The sequence below is a fragment of the Conger conger genome, chromosome 17 (assembly GCF_963514075.1).
Source record: "Conger conger chromosome 17, fConCon1.1, whole genome shotgun sequence".
Classification (NCBI taxonomy): Eukaryota; Metazoa; Chordata; class Actinopteri; order Anguilliformes; family Congridae; genus Conger; species Conger conger.
This window is the reverse complement of record NC_083776.1, coordinates 10,459,409-10,484,282: the sequence shown is the minus strand read 5'-3', so window position 1 is coordinate 10,484,282 and position 24,874 is coordinate 10,459,409. Positions and strand designations below refer to the sequence as shown.

Sequence of the window (24,874 nt, the reverse complement as noted above, 5' to 3'; positions counted from 1 at the left end):
CTATGAGTCACCTGATGTTCACGTGATTTCATTTTAGTTCAAGATGGCGGCCACTTCGGTGTTTTCAAGAGTGAGAACAGGATCTAAAATAGGAGCTCAGTATGATCAAGAAGGCAACCTTATTCAGGTAAGAAATTAATTAAACGTTGAAGAATCTCTACGTAGTTAGTAAGCCGGGTTAGTTTGCAGTGTTTCTTTTGGCACGTCTGAAACGAGTAATGTTAGCTAACTGACGTGAAGCAACTCTAGTTGGCTATAGCTCTAGCCACTGTAGCGTTACGTTATCGGTCAGCTTTTTTCATGTCATAGTCTACACGAAATAATTTGCAATAGTGGTGTAGTAACTTACACATGTTTACGGAGGGTATGATGTCAGACTGAAAAAATACCGATCGAAGCACAGGTGTGTCCAAGTACTCGACAAAATGTAGCCTATCCAATGTACGCCTAGCGGTCCGTAGAATTGACTAATTGCATACTCTAAGTTATATTTTGAGAGCAAGGCATTGGCATAGTTTTGTAACTTGGAATTTCGCCGGTTGTTGGTCAACTTTGTTGGAAGCGAGACGGAACTGATTCATGCAGTATTGCAACAGCAATATGGTGAGACTATTTGCTTAATGTCAGCGCTTGTGAAAAATAAGATCCATTTGTTTCATAGGTGGAGACAAGGGAGGATGAGGAACAAAACATCAAACTCTCCGAGATCCTTGAGCTGCTGCTTGCAGCGGGGTACTTCAGAGCTCGCATTAAAGGACTGTCTCCTTTTGACAAGGTGTGAAGTTGCTGGCTGGTGCTCACAGTGAAGCAAGGTGTTAATTACACTAGAAGCACATACTAAATGACAATGTCATTACCAACAAACCTTTTCTGTTCAGGTGGTGGGCGGCATGACTTGGTGTATAACAACATGCAACTTCGACATCGACGTAGACTTGCTGTTCCAGGAGAATTCAACCATTGGTCAGAAGATGTAAGCAATGGCACTTACATTGTTCTATTCGTGATTGTGTACCCTCCTGCCTATTGGTCCATGCTAATGTGCAACTGTCCTCCCTGCCCGGTGCCTTTCTTGCCAGAGCCCTTACAGAGAAGATTGTGTCGGTGCTCCCCAAAATGAAGTGCCCCCATCGTCTGGAGCCCCATCAGATTCAGGGGTTGGACTTCATCCACATTTTCCCTGTTGTGCAGGTAATTCAGTGCAATGGTGGGTAGGGACCCCACAAACACTTCCCTCTTTCACACACAAGCTGTCCTTGTGTGGGGTGAGGGATGAAAATGTCTGCCATATTATAGAAAATTACATTTCCCTTGCTCTCTGGATTATAAAGGAGTTGAAGCTGCTATAAAAACAGTGTGAAAGTATTAAAATGCAGTCCCCAAATTAATCCAGACAACGTGTATGAAGAAAATTTAAATGAGCCGTTTGGACTTTTGTCAAGTTGTGACATCACTATGATACGCTCATTAGCATCAGCACGGCCCACCTCAGCAAAATACTAAGTGCTAGACACACACGTTGGAGCTAGCTGATCAGAACAGAGTTTAATTGATATCAATGAGCCTTAAAGACACAGTCACTAGTTCTTGGTAAAGCTCATGAGAAGTGCTGGAGAATGAGCGTGTAAAACTGGATAGAGATTGTAGTACGTAAAACCACACAAATATTGTCTTGCGTATATTAGGACCTGAAATAAAACACTGAAAAGGTGTACAATATGGGGCCTTTAAGAGGTGAGGAGATTCGGTTAGATCTGCCTAGATTGCTTCTTTGTCCTCATAGAGACTTTCCTTTATTTTTATTTTGTATTTTCTTAATTTAGCTGACCCTAAGTGGAATTTTATCCAAAACGACCCAGTCCTATACCTTAGCCATACAGGCTGCCTTTGTGCAGTAAGATACTGAAAAGAGGATGCGATCTGGGGAAGGTGTTTGTGGTGTTCGGAGCAGCATTTATTGTACACTGTTTTTGATAATCGTGTGTTTGAGGGGCAGAGCAGGCTGTCTGTCTGGATTTTTACTTCCTGACCGTCCCACCCCTCCAGCTAACACGGTCACACAGCAGGTGTGTTCCTTCACTCCCTGTCTCCCCTCTCGGCTTCTTGGGGGATATTACAGTGATTGCGCATTCATTTCAGTGGGAAAATATCCAGTGTTTATAGCTTGCTGTCAGAGAGACAGAGGCATAACGGACTACCTCTGCAAATTTCACATACTCTCTGTGAACACGGTAGTACAATTACTGCTGCAACTTCTGAACTTATAGTCCCTACCCATGAGGAAGCACCAGTCTAATGTCAGTCTGCTTCTCTTCCTGTAACATCCAGTGGTTGGTGAAGCGAGCGATTGAGACCAGGGAGGAGATGGGGGACTACATTCGCTCCTATGCTGTGGCTCAGTTCCAGAAAAGTCACAGCACTCCTGAGGTGAGCCTTTATTCTGCTCTTTTAAATGTGTGGGTTTGGAGGACAAAAAAGGAAACATTCGCAAGTGGGATGAAAGGGCACTATGATTGCAATAATAGAGGTCAAGACATGGCATACATTAAGCCAATGCTTGCATTGCTGAGGGAATGTATTTGATTTGTAATTCCCATACTGGGATGAATGGGAGGGTGCTTTAATTAAAAAAATAACCATAATACAAATTAAAAAAAACTGCAAGGCTCAAGAAGCAAGCTAAAACTAAAATGTAAAAGACTTGACACTGCTTCGTGTTGAGCACTCCTGACTGTTAGGCAAATAGAATTTACTTTAAAGATTATATTCAAACATAAAGACAGTTTTCTGTATTTACCATACTTAGGTACACCAATCATCAATCTGTACTCCAAGCGTCAGTCTTTGTGATTGATTGAAACTCACTTTTGTGTTCCAGGATGATGAATTCATGCAGAGGAAAGAGAAGGCTATAAAAACAGTGGTGGATGTGTGTGTAAGTACTGCTTCTGTTCACTGCCGCGGCGTGATGATACCTATCGCCCCTCAAATGACCACTGGTGATTGCAGCTCACGCACAGTTGTGCCGCTGCTTCTTCCTTTCAGAACACCCTCCAGAGTGCATATTGACTCTTCAACACAAGCTATGATAGCTTGCAGTCGCATGGCCTCTGCATAATTCGGGGGTTTATTCATAGGTTTTACTCCTGTGTATTTTTAAGCACAACAGGCTAAACCCTCCACAACCACCTTTTGCTAACCTGGGCCTTCTACAAGTGCGTGCCAGTAGGGTAGACTAAACGTTATCCTCAGTATTTTATGTTGGGTGGTGGAAATGCAGGAAGTGGCATCGTGTGGGATAAATGAATGTGATTGGTGGAGAAGTGCAGTCGCAGTAAGTGGCTCTTCTGAGATGATGGAATTGTTAATGGTGTTATTTTTGGAGCAGATTGCTGAATGTAGGAAGGTGTTTTGACGCCGCAGGATTCAGTCTTGTGCCAAGACTGATTGGATTTTTTTTGCCTCTACCCTATTCTTTCTCCATCAGGATGTTTACAAACCAGAGAGGAAGTATAAGAGACAGGCTGATGCAGGAGAGCTGACTGATGAAGAATCTCAAGTTCACTCCACACTGTTAGAATATGGGAGGTGTGTATGTCTGTCCTGTTGTGCTATTCTCACCCTCTCCCCTGAATGTAGGTACATGAGCTGTAGAGGCGTGATGAAATCTTTAACCACTGAATCACTGTGTATTTACATTTTATTAAGTTAATCTTGTTATTTTAGGGTCTTTATTTTAAGCGTGATTAATAAAAAATCAGCCTGAAAGCATGGGTGAATATAGAATTTTGGAATTCTTGGAGCCGCTGAATATCCATGTCGAAGATGATTACCGTAAATCCTCAAATTGTGTCCGGGATTCTATTTGAAGCCGGGCCTCGGATAATAGCCTGGGCGTGGTCGATTCGGACAAATAAAGGCCGGCCCCCAAATACAAGCCGGGCTAATATTGCCTACCAGTAGGGCTATCAGTCACTAGAAGACATTGTTTCGATTTAACTCAATGAAATAAACGAGCTCTTAATATTTTATATTATTGGTTGGTTTAATACTGTTGCCAATGAAAAGTCGTTGTCCTACACCATGGGTCTCCAACACGTTACTCTCAAGCTACCAGTCGCTTGCCGCCCCCTTCTGAGCTTTCCAAAGGCTGAAGCAGTATACATTTAAACACAATTGTTGCCGCGAGGCATTCCAGCCTACAAATTTTATAAAATTAAATTCAATTTAGGCTATTTTAGGCAATTTTAACAGTGAACCATCAAATACCCCCAGATTTCAGTGCCCACCAGTCCCAACATTTAGCAATAGAATCAAACAGTCCAAAAGTCAATTAAATCCCAAACCAAAGCGACAATCTTTTGATAGCCTACCGGTATGCTGCTCCTAACGAAACGTATGTCTCACAATAAAACGCACTTTAGGAAAAAAAAAAGATCCTTAAGAATAAAATTCTACAACAGAAGCCTAATAAGAAATAAAGGTCTGCCTCAAATACAAGCCTGCCCCAAATAAAGGCCTGTGCTTTGTGCAGCCTAAGTCAATAAAAGACCCCGGCCACAATTTGAGGATTTACGGGATTGAAATTCATTCTGACATCCCTGACACACACACACACACACACACACACACTCACACACTCACTCACTCACTCACACACTCACTCACTCACTCACTCACTCACTCACTCACTCCTGCCTAGGCTTGTGTAAGTGGATGATTCCATTGTGCTTGCAGGGGCTGGATGCCACCAGTTTGGTTTCCAAAAGCGCAACCAACACGTGCGAGGCATTTCGCATTTAAAATTCAAATGGTCCTGTCTAATCAGCATCCAAGCAAGCTGATACCCAACACAGAGAGGAGAGCTCTATTATTTCACACCGTTTCTGTCACATTGAGTCCTATTTGTGTCATTTCAAACATTGCTAAATTTTTTGTCTTGAATATTTGTCCTCTCCAAGACAATTTAGCAAATCATTCTTTTCACGGTCGGGGGGTGGGGGCGGTTGAAAATGGAAACGGCATGCGATGGTTAGGTTGCCGTGACAACCTAGGGTTTGAATGCGTTTGAGATTCATCCTTGATTAAAGGTTTCTCCATTAGCATATTATTCAGCAATCATGATTTGGCTCGCTTAAGAGATGCTCCCAGCTGTGGTCTTCGCCGTCTGCCGTGAGAATTATGATTAATGCATCATCGTCATCGTGTCACTTAAGTCTAATCCTCGATGCTCCTTCAGGCCTTCTCACCTCTTTTTTTTTCCCCCCCATTTTGTATGTAATCTCTTAAGACTACATCCTGTTTTCATCCTGTAAGTATTCTGTAGATTTGCAGGCTCATGTTCAAAGTGCTTCTAATAAGACTGCTTCCAGCATTGATTACTAAATCCAACTTGCAGGTTATGACACAAACTGCATGGAAACTCGAGTTAATGCAGTGACTCAAACTCTGGTCTTGGAGGGCAGAGGTGTCTTTTTGTGATTTAATTTCAATCCGACGGACACTGCAGCCCTGTAGGACTGGAGTTGGGACTGGGTTAATGGCTCCGGAGTGTTTGATACTAACTGAGGTTTTCGCTCTCTGCATTGGCAAACATTGCCCTGCAGTCCACAGCTTTTCTCAGTTTAACTCGCTGCACTTCGGCCAATGAGGCAAACCTTCAAGAGGCCCCTGAAAGTTAGCAGGGAGCACACAGCCGTTTTACATGTGTGACAGACTGACACCATTTTGTCAGTTTTTAAATAAAGCGTGGGTGCTGACACACAAGCTCAAAGCGATTGCTTACCTTGTTTCATCTCTCTGAATCAATTAAGCCATCTGAAACTAGTATATTTTTAGGTAAAAACTCATTCTCTGAACTAGTGTTTACCATATGAGCAGTATGATATGGCACATTTTTACAAGACGCATGAGAAAAATGATGCAGGCGAGTGGTGCTTTGTACCGCTTCTTAATACAGGTGGTGGTTGACTTTCATCTTCAGTGTACAGTACTTTGTGCTGTAAAGAGCTCAATGAATCTAGTCCATCCTTCTTAATACTATTACTTTCTATTATTTGGTTGTTGAATGGCAGTTTTTATAGAAACAGAATATAATAGAGAATATAATTCTCCATTCTGTACACAGTATACTGTAGTGTTTCAAAGTCCCCACCACAGTAAAAGTAGTCTTATTTAAAACTAATACAAAATTATTTTTATTCTTTGGGTGCTAGCCCAGAAGATTAATTGATTAAGTATAAAAGTTGGACACCAGAAGCCACAAATGGGTTTGCATTTGAGTTCTTGAAGAAGGCGACGGTTTCTACTAAGGCCTACCAGAGTAAGATGAATGTGTGCAATAGACCTATAAAAGCCCTTTGGTGTCTTGTTGGAGTCCTGAACTTTTTCTTGATCAAATGGCTATGCCAACACTCGATGTGAGCTTGGTGTCTAATGCTGACTTGTATCTGTGCATGGACTTCTCTGTCAAACATCTGCAGCAATAGACGGACTGAAATTACTGGTGAATTCTGCATTCCTGTGTGTATCTCCCTGTCATTCCAGGCGGTACATTCAGGCTATTCTTCTCTTTTCTGAAAGCATTTTAAAAAGCAATGGCAGGGTCATATTCTCCTTCATGATCAGCACAGTTTCCTCCAGAAAACGGTTAGTGCAAGGGGAAGTGCCTAAGAGGGGAAGCAGCAGTGGTGTTAAGTGTGATATTCACGTAGTATATCCTACACCTGACGTGGTGAAAACATGACTACACGATGCCAGGTTTGTTAAATATCGTCCTTGGAGAGCTGAGTCTGAGATTTTATTGATTTCTCTGATGTTTGCAGATCTGCTTGTGAATTCTGCTGAGGTGCAGTGCCTGCTATTAATACCTGTGGGAAACCATGGTTAAGGCAGTTTAGTGGATTTATGTTTGATTTGTGAATGGCTCATTTTATGAAACATTTACATTTTGTATTTTTTATTTATTTTACACAGACGCTATGGATTCAGTAAACAGTCCAAACAAGAAAAAGTGAGTATCTGGGTGAAAATGTGCAAAAGCAGTTTGCCTGGTCTTATCTATTCATATGGAAAGTCTAGGTGTGTATAAGTGAATATCTAGTGCCCCCCGTCCCTTCCCCTTAAGAAAATAACCTAAATAAATAAATTAGTTTCTTGATGATTACATTTGCTGTGCCCAATTATTTTCTCTAAATCGCTACAGTAAAGCTTGTTTTCGTGACCATGGCTGTCTCCTGTGTAGGCGGAGGACAGGAAGCTGTCACAGGCCCCGGGAGTGCCCCCCGGCATGAGCGAGGTGTCTGAGGAGGAGGACCTTCAGGCTGCTGAGGAGGTGGGTCTTACCGGTCCGGTACCGGTCCGGTTCCCATCCCACTCTCACTACCCGTGGACTGACTTGGTCACGGAATGGACAGAGAAATGTTTCAAACGTGTCATTTGTCTTGGTTTTTGCTGTGAAGCTTTTGTTTTATTATGTGAGAACTAAAATATAATATGATGCTGGGAAGCACAACTGCAAGGCATACCTTGTCGCCAAAAACAGAAAAGACAGAAAAGTAACACGGTAAACAATTGAATTGCATCAAAGCCGTTATTTGTGGCAACGTAGTCATTTTGACGATGTATAATTTGCATACGAGTGGAAGATCATACATGCTAACCATATGCTGCCAGCAGTAATAGTTTTGTAATCACCGTGATGAGCGGTTTCCATACCGCACTTGCTTACAGCACTCCTGTTCTTTTTTAGCTACGCATTAAAACTCTGATGACTGGCATGGCTGCCATGGCAACGGAGGAGGTAAGCCTTCAGACGCAATAATAGACCAGAGCGATATTTCCACCTCGTGATGAGCTATTTATTCACTTCAGGTGTGCTCAAGTATGGGCAATTATTTCATCCATTGGTTTAAATAATCTTTCAATTGCATTTGCATGACATAATGATCTGCTGTGAAATGATTTGCGCAAGTCAGTTGTCTGAGCTGTCTGGGCTGTCTGGGATGCTTTCCACAGGAAGTTTGCATTGCCTATGAATATTAGTCTGCTCTGAAATCATAGGAGAACAATGATGTAGGTCGATGGTGGAGCCTGTAGATTTCTTGACCTGCAGTGCTCTGTTCGTCCCTTATTAAACTAAGTGTTTAATGTGTTCAGTGAATACTCTGTGATTTTTATTCTTTCATATCCAGGGGTGTTTTGTGTACCTTGTCGATGTGTAGTGGACAATGGTAACAAAGTAGTGGGGTGCTCTCAAAGAGTTCTAGAAAGACGAGCGTATTACTCAGTGTCATCTTACTGAAATTGAGAATTTCTGAAAATGTAATCTTCACCAATGGAGAAAATTATAATTCTACACATTTTTACAGTTACTACCATGCTTTTCCAACCACGCAGGTCACTAAAAAGCACACTACTGATTGAAGCCAAAACAGAGCACTTAATTACATTTAAATAAATATCTGTGTAGGCTTTAATTTACCAGAATTGAGTCTTGAGGGTAATCATTATAGGCCTGTAAGTTCAGTGTGAACAGGTCAACGGGTAGTCTCATGTAGTCTGCATTGAGAAAGTGTGAAGCCCTCCCACAGCTCGTAAGACCTCTCCTGCATTACGGTCTGCTGGGTTTCCAGGGACCACACTTCACCCAGGTGTGAGGAGTTGATCACATCACAGATTTGGGGTTCTGGGGTACTTCAGTGCCTCTTGTAGTTTTGTTTTCCAGCGATGCATGTCGCGGGACATTGAAATGACAGAGGCCCAGTTTTCAGCCTGTTGACCAGATAAGTGAGCTGATGCGCTAACTCCGTGTCTGCTGCAGCACACATGTAATGAGGGACTGTAACTCCGTGTCTGCTGCAGCACACATGTAATGAGGGACTGTAACTCCGTGTCTGCTGCAGCACACATGTAATGAGGGACTGTAACTCCGTGTCTGCTGCAGCACACATGTAATGAGGGACTGTAACTCTGTGTCTGCTGCAGCACACATGTAATGAGGGACTGTAACTCTGTGTCTGCTGCAGCGCACATGTAATGAGGGACTGTAACTCTGTGTCTGCTGCAGCACACAGGTAATGAGGGACTGTAACTCCGTGTCTGCTGCAGCACACATGTAATGAGGGAATTGGTGTTTGCAGGGGAGGCCCACGGCCAGTGCAGTGGGGCACATCGTGGGGCTGCGGTCTGAGGAGATCAAACAAATCGCCTCTGAATACGCCGAGAAGGTACGCCCATCTGCTACTTCATCCTGAGATCCTCACAATAAGAGCTAATTACTTCCTTTTTCTTCTTTATTTATCTTCTCGGTTCTTTATCTTCAAATTGTATAATTTTGTTTTTCCTAACTAAGAAAGAAAATGGAGTAAGGAGATGGAGCTCATTTTCGGATAAAATCTAAATCTTTGGCTTTAATTCTGTGTTTGGATACAAACCCCTAGGTTAAGACTCTGTAGAAGAGGGTTTTGGACAGAATGGTCATCTACTTGAATATTCCCTCGCATATGCGCTGACGCATCATCTCATCGTTCTGGAACAGTTCTTTTGTTGTTATTACTTGCCAACTTTGCAGGCCTGTTCTTGAAAACACCAGAGTTTCACAGCCGGAATTAGTCTGGTTCCTCTTTCTCTCAGCCGAGTCTAGTATTTATTAAATGTATGAGAACTATTAAATGCTACTTCTGCATCGTCCATTAAAGGCATTCTAAATCATGCACACCCTTCTCAAATGAGCGTCTAACGGCAGCTGTGCTGGAGACAGCTTTCCATACCGTGGGGCCTGTGTGAAGACCATTCACACTGGTGCAAAAGCGTATTTCATCAGTTTCTCCAGACACTAGAAACGTGCAGTGTGTTACCACACCGACAGGATTGTTTTTCGTTCACACTCCTTCACTGTGACCCTGTCTACATGCTAAATACTCTGAGCAGCTCTTGAGCTTGGAATCCAATCCTGGCCGATAAGCCTTTTAAATTCATTTGAATGTATTGTGAAAGGATTACTTTTTTTTTTTTTTTTGCAGTTTAGACTTTCCAGTGAATACCTGAATAAGCCCAAGCAGTAATGATATTGTCCACCTCTTAATTAATTTGAGTGTGCTGAAAAACCTACTTACCTTTGGTTTAGTAAAGAAAGGGTGATTGTGATGAGTCCGACTTGAAGAAGTGGCATGCATTTGACCGTGAAATTGGAGTGAAGAGAGTGGAGTGGAATGGAGTGGTGGCTGCCTTTCCTAATCGCTGTGTTCACATCGCGATCAAGCGCTGTTTAGTCAACAAAATCGGCAAAAAACAACAGAAAACAAAGCACTGTTAAGGAAGAGCTGGCATTGTATTTTGTCCGGTGGTGTATTGCTGTTGGGCCCTTGAACAAAACACTTCTGAAAGAATTGTTTTTTCCAAATTTGTTTAGTAGTATCCGGCTGTGTTGTGTAAATATGTAATGTGTAAAATGTAAGATGTAGAAGTTGGTCTGATACAGGCGTCAACGATGTGAATGGTAAGTACCAGGGTAATGTGATAATGCGTAGGAATGTTAGTAAGAGGCTCTGACAGTGGCTCTCCCTGCAGGGTAATGTAGTAATGTGTAGTAATGTGTGGTAATGTTAGTTAGGGGCACTAACAGTGGCTCACCCTGCAGGGTAATGTGTGGTAATGTGTGGTAATGTTAGTTAGGTGCTCTAACAGTGGCTCGCCCTGGAGGGTAATGTGTGGTAATGTGTGGTAATGTTAGTAAGGGGCTCTAACAGTGGCTCCCCTGCAGACGGAGCGCTCGGCAGAGGACCGGTCGGAGAGGTTCGGCCCCGCCCAGCAGCACCGCAGGCTGGTGACCTCACTCAGCAAGCAGATCCAGCAGAAGAGCAAACAGCTGGAGGAGGTGATGTCATCGCAACCCCCCGAACACTAGCACTGCCACAGATTATCACCCATCCCCCACCTCTACCAACAATTATTACACCTGCACTTATCAAATAAACCTATAGTGCACACTCACTGCCCCTAATTATAAAATGATCACCCATCACCCTGCTTACCCCCCCCACCGCCAATTTCACCTGCATTTATCACACCTACGATGCACATCCCCACCCCCCAATTCTCATGTACTATGTACTATTCCTGAACTGCTTCTCCCTGGTACACACGTCACTGGATTTTTTCCATTACATTCTCATTAAGATGGAGAGCAAAAAATAAGAGTTTGGATTCCTGCTGTGTGTTTCTCACTAGATATACAGTACATCTTGTTTTGTGAAGCATGTGATTTAGTTTTACTTGGTCCCTATGACAACGTCTCTTTTTTATTTTTTATTTATTTATTTTTTTTAGCTGCAAGAAAAACATTTGGAGGTTCAAGCTGGGTGTGAAGAAGCAAAGGGCAAGCTGCTGGAGGTGAGAAATGTCAAAAAAATGAAATTACTGCGTCACGGCCAGAATTTCAGATTTATTTTCATTTGATTATTATTATTATTTTTTTTGTTACCAGGTTTGAATCCAGAGAATGTAGAGAAATGCTCATTAGTTGATGACCTAGCCAGGCCTGGTCTCACGCCCCCCCCCCCCCCCCTCAGTTAGAATATTGTGCCCCCTTCATTTTGTATCCGTATTCTGTCACAATCTGCCCCCTCTGTCATACCCACCTAATATGCTGTGTCTGAGCGCTCCATTCACGCAGCTCTATGGCACACATCAAAGGTAGGCTAAAGCCGGCTCCAATGCTAACGCAGATAAGCTTTCACCCAAACTGAATATAATAACTAGCAACATGCTATTGGTAGCAACAAGGGATTGGGGAGGCACATATCAAGCAAAGAACATTTGAAATGCATGTAAGGAATGCCTAGGGAGTGGAGATTTCAACACTTGTCAATTCTGCACAGTTTGCACGAAATTGTATGTATTTGTCATCGATTGTGGACATTGTGGAATTTCTTGCCATCAACAAGCTTCCTCTCAGGATAATGATGGATGCAAAGGGGAGGGGGGGCAGTGGACTATTCCTGGCAATGTTAGATGATATGGTCAGGACAGACAAGGAACTTGCCAGTGTCTTCAGCACAATTCCCCGCAATGCCACATCTCATGACATCCAGAACGAAATAATTGGGCTCACGAGTGAGGCAATCGCAGTGAGGAAATGGTGAAGGAAATGGGTGATTCATGGTACACACTTAAAGTGGATGAGCCTAAAGACCCAACAGGGTGCGAGAACAAGTCTGTTGTACTCTGTTACAAAACAACTGTGTTTGTGAGTGATTGCTGCCAGTGGCAACGGCTAAAGAATGCGATGCTTTATCGCTGACTAATTTGGTCCTGTCAGAGCTAACAAATGTTGGCCTTAGCCCCGAGAAGATTCTTAGTCAATGTTGTGATGAGGCCAGTGTGATGTCGGGTAAACATGGAGGTGTCCAAACGGTAGTGCAGGACAAGCCGAATCGGTAAGTGCTGTATGTGCATTGCTTTAACCAGCAGATGCATTTTAGTGCACACTGTTCTCTGAGGGGGCATTGGATGACTTCTTATGGCTACTTGAGCAGAGATGGACCAGTCACCTGGCAACTGTGAGTGTCATAATAAAATCTCTTGACAGTACCATCCACCTTCTCAGAGAAATCGAGTGCCCACATCTGTGGTAAAGAGGTGCAACTTCAGGCTATGGGCCTATTGAAAGTTGTTTCTGAGTCAAGCTTCAGATTCATTGGCTTCATGGTCCATGAAGTCCTCGGCCTGATTGACCTCAGACTGAAGCAACTGATCTCTACACTGGCATCCTAGTCGTCTGCAGTGCCTAAATTTGCATGGAAAAACTGAGACATGACTTGAGTTTGAGTTATGGGACAGTCCAAGCAAGCAGCAGAGAGTAGTGCGTAGTAATCTGAAAGAATATGCGATGGAGACAACAGTGGGCCGACACAAGGAGGGCTATGAGACGGAGGGCAGAAGATTGTTTTTCAGCACTCTGGATGCTGTACTGGGAGAAATGTCCGCAATAATGACATGAACCAGACGGCCAACTTGTTGAGGCCCTGTGTGCCTTCCGCCCAGAGAGCGAAACCTTCATGGCTGTGGAAAAGGTGAAAACAGACTGAAATCGCCTGATCTAGAGAAGAAAATGGACTACACAAAACATCTTGGATAGATACTCCAGGCCTCTAACAGAATGCCTACTGTGATGATGGCGCTGAAACTGGGATTAACATTTGGCACGTCCACGGCAAGTTTTTTTTCAACATTGAAAAATGTATTCAGTGAGCAGACGGAGCATGTTGCACAGGAGGAAAGCGCAGCTGATTGAACGGACATTTGAGAGGGACCTTGCAAGAAAATTCCACGGGGAGTGGAACGAGAGACTGGAAGAGGTTCATCAGGGTAAGAAGAGGCAGCTTGGGCTTGTATTGTTTTGTAGCTTTTTGGAAATGCGTGGGAAAGTTCATTGATCAGGGTGGGCAGACCTTGACCAATCTGTTGTCATATGCAGGGTCCAAGCTGCGTTCTACCGATAACATTTTCGAGCCGGTTGTGAATTGTCCATGTTTTTAAAACGGTACAATAGTTTCAGCATCAACCGTATTCCAAGCACAACGAGCATTGTGTTTCAGGTTTTCAATACAACACCGTCATTGTTGCAACCACCTTTTGTGTTGTTCTGGCATGGTGGGGAATCCTATAAATGGCGAAGGGTGTGATGATGATGATTGTCGTCATGCGTTCCTAGGCGACCGAGCTGACTGAGAGGCTGGAGAGGGAGCTGGGAGCTCTTGAGGAAGTGGAGGCGCAGGCGGACTCCAGGTTAGTGCCGTCTCCACCCGCACCTCCTTACACCCGGGGGAGGCCCACCTCCTGATTGCTTCAGCCCTGCCCCGGTTGGACATGGCGTGGAGTCTGCTCAACGTGGCCCCCCGGGGTGCAGGCCAGCCACAAGGCCAACAAGGCCATAAACCCTGACATGATGAGGATTTCATTCCTTATCGTGGGACAGAGAAAATACTCGACAAGCAGAAGGTTCACCATCTCTGAGCCGCACCATTGTCCCAAGCGTTCCAACTTATTAACTTTTTTCATACTAATTTTCCCCAAGCCGGAGATTGGCGATTAGCTGTGATTACGCTTCCCGCTGATAATTGCAATGGAGATTAATTATGTTTCTCTCCAGTATGTTAGCCCAGCTTGATTAATTGATTTGATTGGATGGGGGACATCAGTCGCCTGTCAGTCAGGCTGTCAGTCAAAGGCTGACTGAGCGGTGAGCCTGTGAGCCCGTAGCTTGCCCAGCCTGTGTTTTTAGATCATTAAATGGAAAAAGAATCCAATCGCATCAGTACGGTCCACTTGACCACACAGTATGGTCAGACTGCTATTAGACCACAGTACTGGAAGGCCTCTTGTTGTGCAGTTGAATTAAGTTCTCTCTGGTTGCAGCAGGTCAGGATCCTGCGGGTTAGCCGCAGCCTCGTACGCAGAATCGTTTGCTCTGATTGGTAAACGGGTGTTGTATTGCCGTACTTGGCTGGTTCTCGACTGGGTGTGTACTCGCAGTTCTGCTGGTGTTCTGAAGAGCAGTTCAGCTGCTCTAATACAGCAGTGCGATTTTAGAGGGCAGCAGTTGTGTTAAACATTTTCACAGCTGCTCATTGCACTGAATGAGATGCGCTGGTGAGTCCTGGTCAGTTGCAGAAGCGCTGGACCGCCTATCGCAGGGATGGTGAAATCTGAGCCTGGTTTTCTTTCCTCCCTGGTAATCGACTGAACAGTATAGTCTGAGTTCCAGGTAAAGGGTGGGTGGAAAACCAGCAGTTCTCTGCCCTTAAGGACTGTGATTTGAGGAGCAGGGACCCATCGCAATGAGCTTCCAACCGCACGTCAGCCCCACTGCAGACTGAGTGTGTGGCCCTTGGTCCTCCACCCTACCTGCTGAGGGAGCCAGCTCTGCGGGCCCCGGGTCTGCAGCTGCACTGCCCCAGGAGGCTGAGGGCGATGTTGAGAGAGGGTCACGCTCTGGAATCCACTTCACATCTCTACCCCATTCTTCAACGTCACAGCTGCTGGACCCCCTCCACGAGAAGCACACGTCTCTCTGTGTCTTCTGTGTCTGTTTGTCTGCATGTGTGTGCGTGTGTGCTTGGCTTCCTGTGTGAGTGTGTGGTGATGCATTTGTGTCTGTCTGTCCCTGTGTGTGCACATATGAGATAGGCGGGTGTGTGTGTGTGTGTGTGTGTGTGTGTTTCCACGCACATTACTTCCCAAAGCTCCGTCCTTCCTCCCTCCCCTAAGCCCGGCCAGATTGCGGGCGTGGGAAAGGCCTGACACCGGCGGTGATGGATGTTATTACTCATCTCTCCCCGGTCCGCCGCGGTCAATGCGTGAAGACCACACAGGTGAAGGCGGGCCGTGTGTGGGAGATCTGGCACAGACACACTGCGGCATTATCCAGAGACGCCGGGGTGTTAAAGCACTGTGACGGCACTCGCTAATGCACGCCACATCACTGATCCTTTGCAGATGTCCGCAACCGTGGCTTTCTCTTAAATTATTTCATTTGCAGGAACACCAAGGCTGGAATCCGGTCAATACGCTGACTCATCCGCTAATCAGACACGCTTTCAGTTTGGGTTCATACCAGACACTTGTGCTCACTTTGTAATTTCTGACCGTTGATGGGTCCTTCAATTCTTGATTGAATACCAACTTAAGTGAACAGTTCATTCTATTGAAATTGTCATCTAGATTTTGAATACATGTTAATCAATGCCTAATAACCTTCAGAATGGAGCAGGAATTGGCTGATTTCTCTGAACCATTGAAACATTGATCTATGGAAAGAAAGGTTATGATTGGTTCAAACTTTTTGAAACTTTTGTTTGCTCACCCATAACAAGTGAGGCCTGTTGCCAACATTCACTCTTGCTTTTGGCCATATGTGTCACTTGACCACCACTGGGCTGATCATGTGTGATCTTCAACCCTACATACAGAGCTCTCTGAGCTCACTAAGACTAATGTTACCATGCTGAAGTTGGGCGATCTTTTATGCGGCAGCAGAGATGAGTGAGGGCTTCTCTCCGGCTTTGCGTTGCAGTATCCTGGAGAAGCTGAGGGCTCTGGTGGCGATGAACGAGAACCTGAAGAGCCAGGAGCAGGACTTCCGCACGCACTGCCGGGTGAGTGGCCTGAAGCACCGCTTCGCTTCGCTGGTTTTTATTTCCGGTCCGAACGTTGCCACGGTAATTCATGAATTCCTTACATTTATATACGGCTTTTCTCACCAGCCGGCAACTCAAAGCACTTTACAGTGATGAGGGGGAAACCACCACAAATGTGTATCACCCACCTGGGTGATGCAATGGCAGCCATTTTGTGCTGGAATGCTCACCACACATCAGCTGAGGTGGCGAGAGAGAAAACAATTTTTATTAAGATGATTAGATGGCAGATTCAGAGAGGCTGGTTTTTTAATTTAGCCAGGACACCGGGGAATCCCCTACTCTTCGTGATAAGTGATTTAAATTAAGTCAGGACCTCTGTTGAACATCTGATCCGAAGGATGGTAATGTCTGAACCTATGAGGCGTATGTTATTGCTCAGCTTCATATCCATAGCTGTGCTGTATATTCGTACTTATTTGCATTCATTTGTATGTGCAACACAGCATCCACTTAAATGTGTCTTTTTGCTGTAGCTTATATTGGATGTGAAACAAGAGATGTGCGAATTTACTATGCTCCTATATAATTATACTTGACATGCACACCCACATATATTCATCCTTACAATGGATGCTAGCATGTACGCTGGCAGGCCCCACTTCATATGAATACTTTAAAGCCATTATCTGTCTTTGTCAGCACAATTTACATGAATGTGCAGACAGCTGTCTGACTTTATTGATGATCATGTCTGCTGCTAATTGATGGCTTCTGTGAGCGGCCTGTTTCTATGCAAAGTGCTAGCGCAGGTGCTGGAAGCTCCAGTAAAGTTTTTTTTCAGGCTTCTGTTAACCTTTGGATGATGGGGAATAGAAGCAGAGCTGAATTTGCAGGATTTTGCTTCCCCATAATTAAAGGTGTGAATTACTTTGTCCATGTTATTTTTGAAAAACCTTCAATTATTTTTGAAGTGTGAAAATAATTGCTCTGTGCAGTAAAATACTTTTAAATTGTTTTTTGTTTATTTCTGCCAGTGGTCGAGCCTTACATAAGTGTAGTGTCTTGTGCGTGTGTGTGGAGAGGCTTAGCGGATGGGCGGCCGCATGGGCAGCCTGTAGCGTAGTGGTTAAGGTACATGACTGGGACCCACAAGGTCGCCGGTTCAATCCCCGGTGTAGCCACAATAAGTTCCGCACAGCCGTTGGGCCCTTGAGCAAGGCCCTTAACCCTGCATTGCTCCAGGGGAGGATTGTCTCCTGCTTAGTCTAATCAACTGCACGTCGCTCTGGATAAGAGCGTCTGCCAATTGCCAATAATGTAATGTAATGAGAGCCACTTTAAAATAAAGCGTATCTAAGAAGGTTCTAATTTCTGGTGGGGTTGTGAACACACACACACACTCACACACCACAAGGGTTAGGTCCTGGTTGTCCTCCAGTGGTGGGTTGTGGGAAATGACTGCAGTAGACTGGGGCCCGGTCTAGTGGGTCACATTTGTACCTTGAGCCAGTTCATGTGACCTGGGTACAGGTTTCATTGTATGTGTGACGGGTGGGAAGCTGTTCCTGGATCAGTCTGAGCAGGGGAAGAGTAACACAGGGGTGTTGCTTGTTCAGGAGGAAATGGCCCGTCTGCAGCAAAGCATCGAGAGCCTGAAGGTGGAGTCCGGGGACGACGCCGCGGACGAGAAGGTAATGTGAGCGGAGCACCTCCCCGTGCATGACAGCGACCAACCCCCGACACGGCATCGCTGTGACTCCCTCCCACTTCCCCTAATGACCCCGCCTCCCTGTGCCTGCAGGAGCGGACCCAGCTCATTGAGAAGCAGTACAAGACCGACCGGGACAAGCTGCAGAAGATCCGGCTGCTGCTGGTACAGGCCTCTGTGGGGTTTCTGTCTGCCTCGGATCATGTGATCAGGGTGTAGTGCACCACCTAGGGTCATGTGATCAGGGTGTAGTGCAGTGGTGAAGCTTGGGCTCCAGTAGGTACAGTTCTATTTAATGGCAAGGTACTTTCACACAACCACCATGGATGAACACACTCGCATGAATGCACACTAGTTCTCATTGAAGCTACCACACTGCAGAACACAACACAAGGGTTTCTGATTCCAGAGCCAAATGCAGTCCTCTGCTGGAGTGTTGGCCGGGCACCGCTCTCCGGTTTGTTTACACCTCCCCTGGGCATACGTTTCCCAGAATTCCTCCAGACTGACCCAGTAGCAATCGGCACTCATGCCTGTTCTTGCCCGCAGGCCCGGAGGAACAGGGAAATTGCTATCCTGCAGAGGAAGATTGATGAGGTGCCGAGCCGCGCAGAGCTAACGCAGTATCAGAAGAGATTTATTGAGCTCTATGGGCAGGGTACGTATTTTACCATCTGCTTTGTGTCATTGTCTTTCACAAGCATTTTATTTCTTTATTTTGCCTAAAGTGGCTGGGTTGTGCAGTGCATTGAATTGCCTTTTTCATTGTTTTTTGGTTTCGTTCAAACCCGACTTTTTAATCTTGCGCGCTTTAAGAAGCCGTTGTTCTTAAATTTAGAATTTGTCAGATGTGGTGTAGGTTGACGGTGGAACAACTTCACTAATGAACTGCTAGAAATCCGGCAGTGAGCCCACACACACGCCCACACCCCCACCCCCACTCTCCAGAGCTGCTAGGGTTGCCATGACAGCTGGACCGGTCCCCACTGCAGCCCCCCACCGCAGCCCCCCCCAAAGGCGGCGGTTTTGGTGGGATGTGTTTGTGCGAGGTGGAGGTGATAGCGTGGTGTTTACCGTTTCTCATTTTAATGAATGGCTTCTGCGATCGCCCGTGGAAACCCTCAAATCACTGTCAACCCTCCTGTCGGAAATGCCTTGAGCGTAGCTGCCTTTTAATTAATCTTTATCTCAAGGACTACTGGAGAAAAGCACAGCTTGTGCTGGAAATGCGATTTTCAAACTAAACCAAGATATTAAGACTTCATGACAGGGCGGGGAACCCCTGATAGGGTTTGCATTGGTATCCCTGGAAAAGCTTTTCATAATTCATATTTTTTTTATTCAACTTTTGTGTTGTCTGCTCATGCTCAAATGTATTCCTTTAAAAATTTGAATTACAATTTGAATGCACTTTCCCCTTTTCCTAACTCATTTTGAATGCCCAGTCATATGAATATCAGCACTCTTTGCTGCTTGCCTGTGTGACTGAATTGAGGGAGCACAGATAAGCATGTGGTCTCCTCAGATGTTTGTGATATTACTGTTGCTTCTTGCCACATGGCAGTTCAAATCCGGCTCACACAGACATTAGTCGGGAGTACCCTTCATGTGCAGTTCAACAGGTGGACATGCAGACACCTGATTGAGGGTTTGCAAGGAGCTGATGAGATAATGTAATCTCTGCTAACTGAAACTCCAATTCCTGGGAATGCTACCACCTAGCTACAATCAGTCCAGATTTGGTACCAGATTGATTGATACTTTAAATTAGTAGTATTTCAACATTCTTGAATTTTTGATTTGTAACTTTACATATTAGGTTTATAAATCCGGTACATTCTACGAAACATCCACTGCCCTTTTTTTCCCCCCTCCTCTTTTTCATACTGTGTTCAATCTTAAATAAAATCTCTTAATTTCAAATGAAAGTGACAGACGTGATTAAGACGTTTACTTTGGTCTTCCATAGTTTCAGCCACACACAAGGAAACCAAGCAGTTCTTCACCCTGTACAACACGCTCGACGACAAGAAGGTGTTCCTGGAGAAGGAGGTGAGTCTGGCGTCTTGTTTATTGAGCTGTTGATGGATAAACGTCTGAAGTCAGAGACCGGGGGAGCGAGATTGCTCTGAGCGGATGGCAGTTGACAAGCCCTTCGGCTGAGAGTGATGGAATGCTTCATTTCATCATCCCGTGGCAAGCCATCGTCAGTCATCACGGGCGGGCTCATGTGGGGATTGTTTTTGGACAGGGTGCTAACCGGGAGAGAAATATTCAGAGTATTTTTTAATGTCCCTCTTCATTCATTTTCTCTGAGCTTTGTTGTTTCCATGACCATCTCCAGATTGTGCTCAAGAGCTTTGATTGTTGGACTTGCATTACTCTTGATACTGCCTTGGGCGTCAGACATGTTTACACTCGCTTCAGGACAAATACACAAATGTTTGGCTCCATTTTCCGACTGGTTGTTGTTTGATTAATGAATACAACTTTTGTGGTGGGATGTATTTCTGCTATTGCTGCTCATTGGGACCGTTGCAATTTGAATTTCATCGGTTGTGTTTACTGTCCTCTTCCCCAGGTGAACTTGCTGAACTCCATTCATGACAACTTCCAGCAGTGAGTACGGGCCGAGTCCGCAGGACTTGCCCTCACGTGCGTCTCACTTTCAAAAGCAGCTGTCCCCTCTCCCCTCTCCTAATAATTCTACACCGTAATTCCAAATGAGCTTTGTCTTATCCTGACCATCTGGAACTATTTTGCATGTATTGTTTGAACAGTTGCTACTGCACTGTGGCATTGTGGGTAGTGTGGGCGGGCGTTTGAGCTCTCCCGCTGTTCAGCCAACCCAAGTTGTTCTGACTGCGTTGTGGAGGGGAGGGGAGTGGGGGGGGGGGGTGCAGACTTTATTAGCAGAAGACATTGTCTGCTGTGTTCTACAGAGCTATGGCATCATCGGGAGCCAAGGAACAGTTCCTCAGACAGATGGAGCAGATTGTGGAGGGAATCAAACAGAACCGAATTAAGGTAGGTTCACACCTGCTCAGTTTCCTGCTCTTGCTTTTCTGGAGGTGAAAGTCCCCACCATTCGCTCCAATGGCGTGTTCGACACTCTTTCTTGGTGTCATTTCCTGTTTGGTTGCTTTGATTGTTCACTCTATTCCTGTCATAAAAGAGAAAATGATGTTCTCCCCTTTGCCGGCAGAGTTCATTACTTTTATCTGCAGGTGAAATTGCTGTAAAATCATCTGCGGTAACTAAGTCTCTCCTGGGTGCCTTGAGTGGGCGCAGGAGGTGCAAATTGTGTGCAGGTCAGACATCACAGCTGTTTCCATGGCGTTTTCCTTGAATTGGCTCTTTCAACATACTATTGGGTGGGAGTAAATTTTTCCCTGCTGATATTATGCCAATGCTGCGGCAAGCATCACACCACCACTTGCCTGCAACTGGAGCAGCAAACTAATGTTGGAAGGAAAGGAGTTTGCCTGCATTTCCTCTGGTTCCCCCCTATAAGTAACCCAAGCTATTATGAGATTACATTGAATATTGATGGAAATTGAGACCTCTTCAGAGTCAGGAAATGTGTCTGTTGGTTTTAAAGTGGTGAGGTGCAAATGAGACATTTACTAAACTCTGAAGGGGAGAAGGACTGCCCTCACCACAGCAGACGGGCTTCTTAAGGCCACCGTATTTCACTGTGGGTATGATGCTTCTCTGTTTCAATGCCAGACCTGCTGATGCTGTATCTGACTAAAACATTCAATTTAAGTCTCATTTGGTCATTTTAACCTGTGCATGAGTGATGCTGTGGTCAGGCGAGACCAAATTGTACGCTTTGGTGAGATACAGCATCTGCATGTTTGATATTTGGCTAGGTTATTAACATAACATTAAAATGTTTGTGTAACATTTGTGAGAAATATAGAAAGATATCCCCTGCTGCTGCTTCTTTACTGTGCTTTGTGCACAACTCAGTGTGCAGTGTTGGAGTATTACGAGAAGGCTCCTGGAACGATACCCCACAGGGGCTGGTACACAACCCGACACTGAGCATGTTACACCTTTTAGAGCTGGCTGAGAACAGTGAACATCTTGCGTCAGCTTCTCCACGGCACCCAGCACATGAACCCGCTAACCCCCACCTCTCCTCTCCTCACACGCACAGATGGAGAAGAAGAAACAGGAAAACAAGATGAGGAGGGACCAGCTGAATGACGAGTACCTGGAGCTGCTGGAGAAGCAGCGGCTGTACTTCAAGACCGTCAAAGACTTCAAGGAGGTGAGGCCCGCCCGCCCGGCCTGTGACATGCACACGCTCGCCCGCCTCTCCACGCTTTTCCTGGGGTCCGCTCTGTCTGTGGGCTTCTGCTGGTACCTCACGCTGGACCTCAATTTTGATCAAGCAGTCATAGCACATTACTTTCAGCAGTAGACCATTGTCATTTTTTCCTAAAGCTTTTGTTCGTTACAGTACTACGATAGTGCTTACAATTGCACATTTCAAATGCTGTAAATTGAGCTCGGTAACATTTTTGCCATACCAAGCTGAAGAGCAACAGATTCAACCCATCGCCAGTGACCCATCTGGGGTTTAAACCAGACATCTGGAGAACTACTGATGTGTGATTGGCTAATCGCATTAATCCTGTAAGCATCACAATTGGATGAACACACACACACACACACACACACACACACACACAGGCCTGACCCCTTTCAGTCATGAATATTCAGGGTGGGAACATTTAATTTTATTCTGCAAATTTGCAGAAGTGCACTGGACATGCCTCTTTGGGCTTTAATTATGAGCCTTTGAGTTTTTTGTGGATTGATGGATCTCGGTTCCGCCACTCCTGGCAGCCGTCCTGGCATGTTTATGCATCTTATCATTAGCTGCTTCACCACAGGGACCTTTGGAGTCACGTCCGATGCCTTTTTAATCTTTGATGTAAAATTAAAAGAAAGTGCCAGTTGTTTGACTTGAATCAAACGGACTTAATGATGTTGTCCAAGGCACTGGGTAACTTGGGATATTTGGTTGCCCCCTCCTCCTTCCTTTTTCTTTAATATTGAACTGTACTAATTTTGTATTGGATGTTGAATCAACAGTAATTGTTGCTAATGTACTGAGGGAGATTAAATAACCACAGTTGGAGCCCTTAATAATTTTTTAAGCGCCCTCGGTTTCATTGCGGTATTAATTAGCGCTATGCATGCCGTGTCAGTGGTTTGTGCATTTAATATCGGATTCCATTCCCTCTCTGCTGGGTATTTTCAATGTCAGTCTGCTCAGTTCTGATGAATGGAGTTCCTCACCCTGGCCCAGGATAGTTCTCTGAGTCACTGTCTGGGGGGGGTTTAAACAAAGCAGATCAAGTGTGGCCGGTATGGGGGCTGAAGTGTGGTATCCTGACTGGCCCTGGTGATAACTGTCTCTTCCCTTCCTGTTCTCCACAGGAGTGCCGCAAGAACGAAATGCTGCTCTCCAAGCTGCGCGCAAAGGGAGCCTCCTAACCGACGTCCGCGCCTACAAGCGGCGGCCATTTTCATTTTCTTTTCTTCATTCGTTTGACGTGTTCAGTGCTAACAGCACATTCTTTGGTGCGATTAAGTCTGCGAGCGTTCTGAGGAACCCCGTTGCTTTGAAAACTAAACCACGCCAAACCCTCCTTTCTCCCCCATGCCTCAGTTAACCTCCGCTCACTCCAGCTTTCTTACCAGCTTTCTGAGTTAAAGCACACAAGTGATGCGTGCTGGCTCGTCCGTGCCACCGGGAATTAGTCTTCAGCTTGTCTTCAGACACGGTTTTGATGAATTGTTGTTCAAAGTGTGAAAGTGTAAATGGCAGACATTGCATCCTGTGTGCTGAGACATGTCTCCTGTGTAAGGAAGCCAGACCCTGGGCTCTCACCTCTGGCTGCTGTCAGAAGCTGTGGCATTAAAAATACACATTGCATTGTAATGCCATGCCAGTTATCTTGCGTTATTTTTCGAACACTCACCCCAAGTGAACTTTACAGCCAAAGTTGTAAGACTGAGTCTGTGGAGTAAGACACCACAAAGTTGCCGTTGTCGTGACCTTGCTCAGGAACAAATGGCAAATCAAACCGATTCGCTGAACAATTCTGTAAAGTGCCTACATGTCTACAAGGGGCTTTTCTTTTAAATGGTTTTGCGTTGCATATTTTGCATATTATCCAGCTCGACATTTGCTGTAAAGTTCCAGGGGAAATCCTTAGTCAAAGGCACAGAGATTCAAACCCAAAACTATATCATGTATTCAATTAAAAACATGTTTTTTCATGGTGGCCCACTTCCTCGGCTGCTACACGCAGAAGAGAATCCCACATTTGCCCTCAGTGCAACGACACGTTCAACATTTTGGCATCTGTGCCTTCAGTGTTGTAAGCTTGGTTGAGGCGCACGGTCTGAAGCTGGTCTTAATTGCATGCATTTCCCTGGTCCCCTTGTTATCACTGACTGTACCCCCCCCCCAAACACAGTGACTGTTTGTTATACGCTCAGTCGGTGTTCATGGTCCAATTCACAATAAAGTACTGTCCACAATAAAAACAAATTTTACTGCATTTTCAGTCGAGAAACACAGAGCTCCCATTACATACAGCCTGAAGGGTTCTGTGTATATCTCTGGAATAAATCTTCTGTTTTGTGATTTAGTTTCCATGGATTGCCTTTTCTCGCAAATCACATTTTCTCCCTGACACATACGTACTCTCTCGCACCATTTTTTGTCATTAACGAGCTTGCTAATTTTAGCCGGGAACATCCTTCACAAACCAATCTCATTGGACTTGGTTGTATAATGTGGGGACAGTACCTTGTCGACGCAGTTTTCTCTTTGCACTTCAGTATCAATTTACACAAAGTACCATGAAATGCAAGTTAGGGAAGCATTCTGTTGCGATTAGATAAGTGATCCTTATTTCAATTTGCAAGCATGTTCATCATGCAAAACTATCCAGATAGTTACAGGAAGAAGGCAATTCCCTTTACCCCCGTATTA

At 45.0% G+C, this 24,874-nt stretch overlaps 1 protein-coding gene across 2 annotated transcripts; it reads left to right on the top strand.

The window, feature by feature from the left end:
- ccdc93 (coiled-coil domain containing 93) lies at nucleotides 1-24,523 on the top strand. 2 transcript variants are annotated; one of them, XM_061227236.1, is made up of 24 exons: nucleotides 1-127; nucleotides 662-775; nucleotides 879-973; nucleotides 1,080-1,191; nucleotides 2,329-2,427; nucleotides 2,879-2,935; nucleotides 3,488-3,588; nucleotides 5,291-5,311; nucleotides 6,976-7,012; nucleotides 7,244-7,333; nucleotides 7,751-7,801; nucleotides 9,141-9,227; nucleotides 10,763-10,876; nucleotides 11,329-11,391; nucleotides 13,715-13,788; nucleotides 16,076-16,157; nucleotides 17,759-17,833; nucleotides 17,944-18,015; nucleotides 18,400-18,508; nucleotides 19,820-19,902; nucleotides 20,432-20,469; nucleotides 20,793-20,877; nucleotides 22,016-22,129; nucleotides 23,308-24,523. In XM_061227236.1, the coding sequence occupies exons 1-24, from the start codon at nucleotides 44-46 to the stop codon at nucleotides 23,362-23,364; spliced, it is 1,914 nt and encodes a 637-aa protein (XP_061083220.1). In that variant the 5' UTR covers nucleotides 1-43; the 3' UTR covers nucleotides 23,365-24,523. The 2 variants fall into 2 exon arrangements, with proteins under 2 accessions (XP_061083220.1, XP_061083221.1); XM_061227237.1 differs by lacking the exon at nucleotides 5,291-5,311.
- Nucleotides 24,524-24,874: the final 351 nt, after the last annotated feature.

Bases quoted from the DNA above. Each gene is read 5' to 3' on its own strand.
- ccdc93 (XM_061227236.1), top strand. From the start codon at position 44: ATGGCGGCCACTTCGGTGTTTTCAAGAGTGAGAACAGGATCTAAAATA. The intron at 3,589-5,290 runs GTGTGTATGTCT...TAATCTCTTAAG, and splicing joins ACACTGTTAGAATATGGGAG to ACTACATCCTGTTTTCATCC. The intron at 7,334-7,750 runs GTGGGTCTTACC...GTTCTTTTTTAG, and splicing joins ACCTTCAGGCTGCTGAGGAG to CTACGCATTAAAACTCTGAT.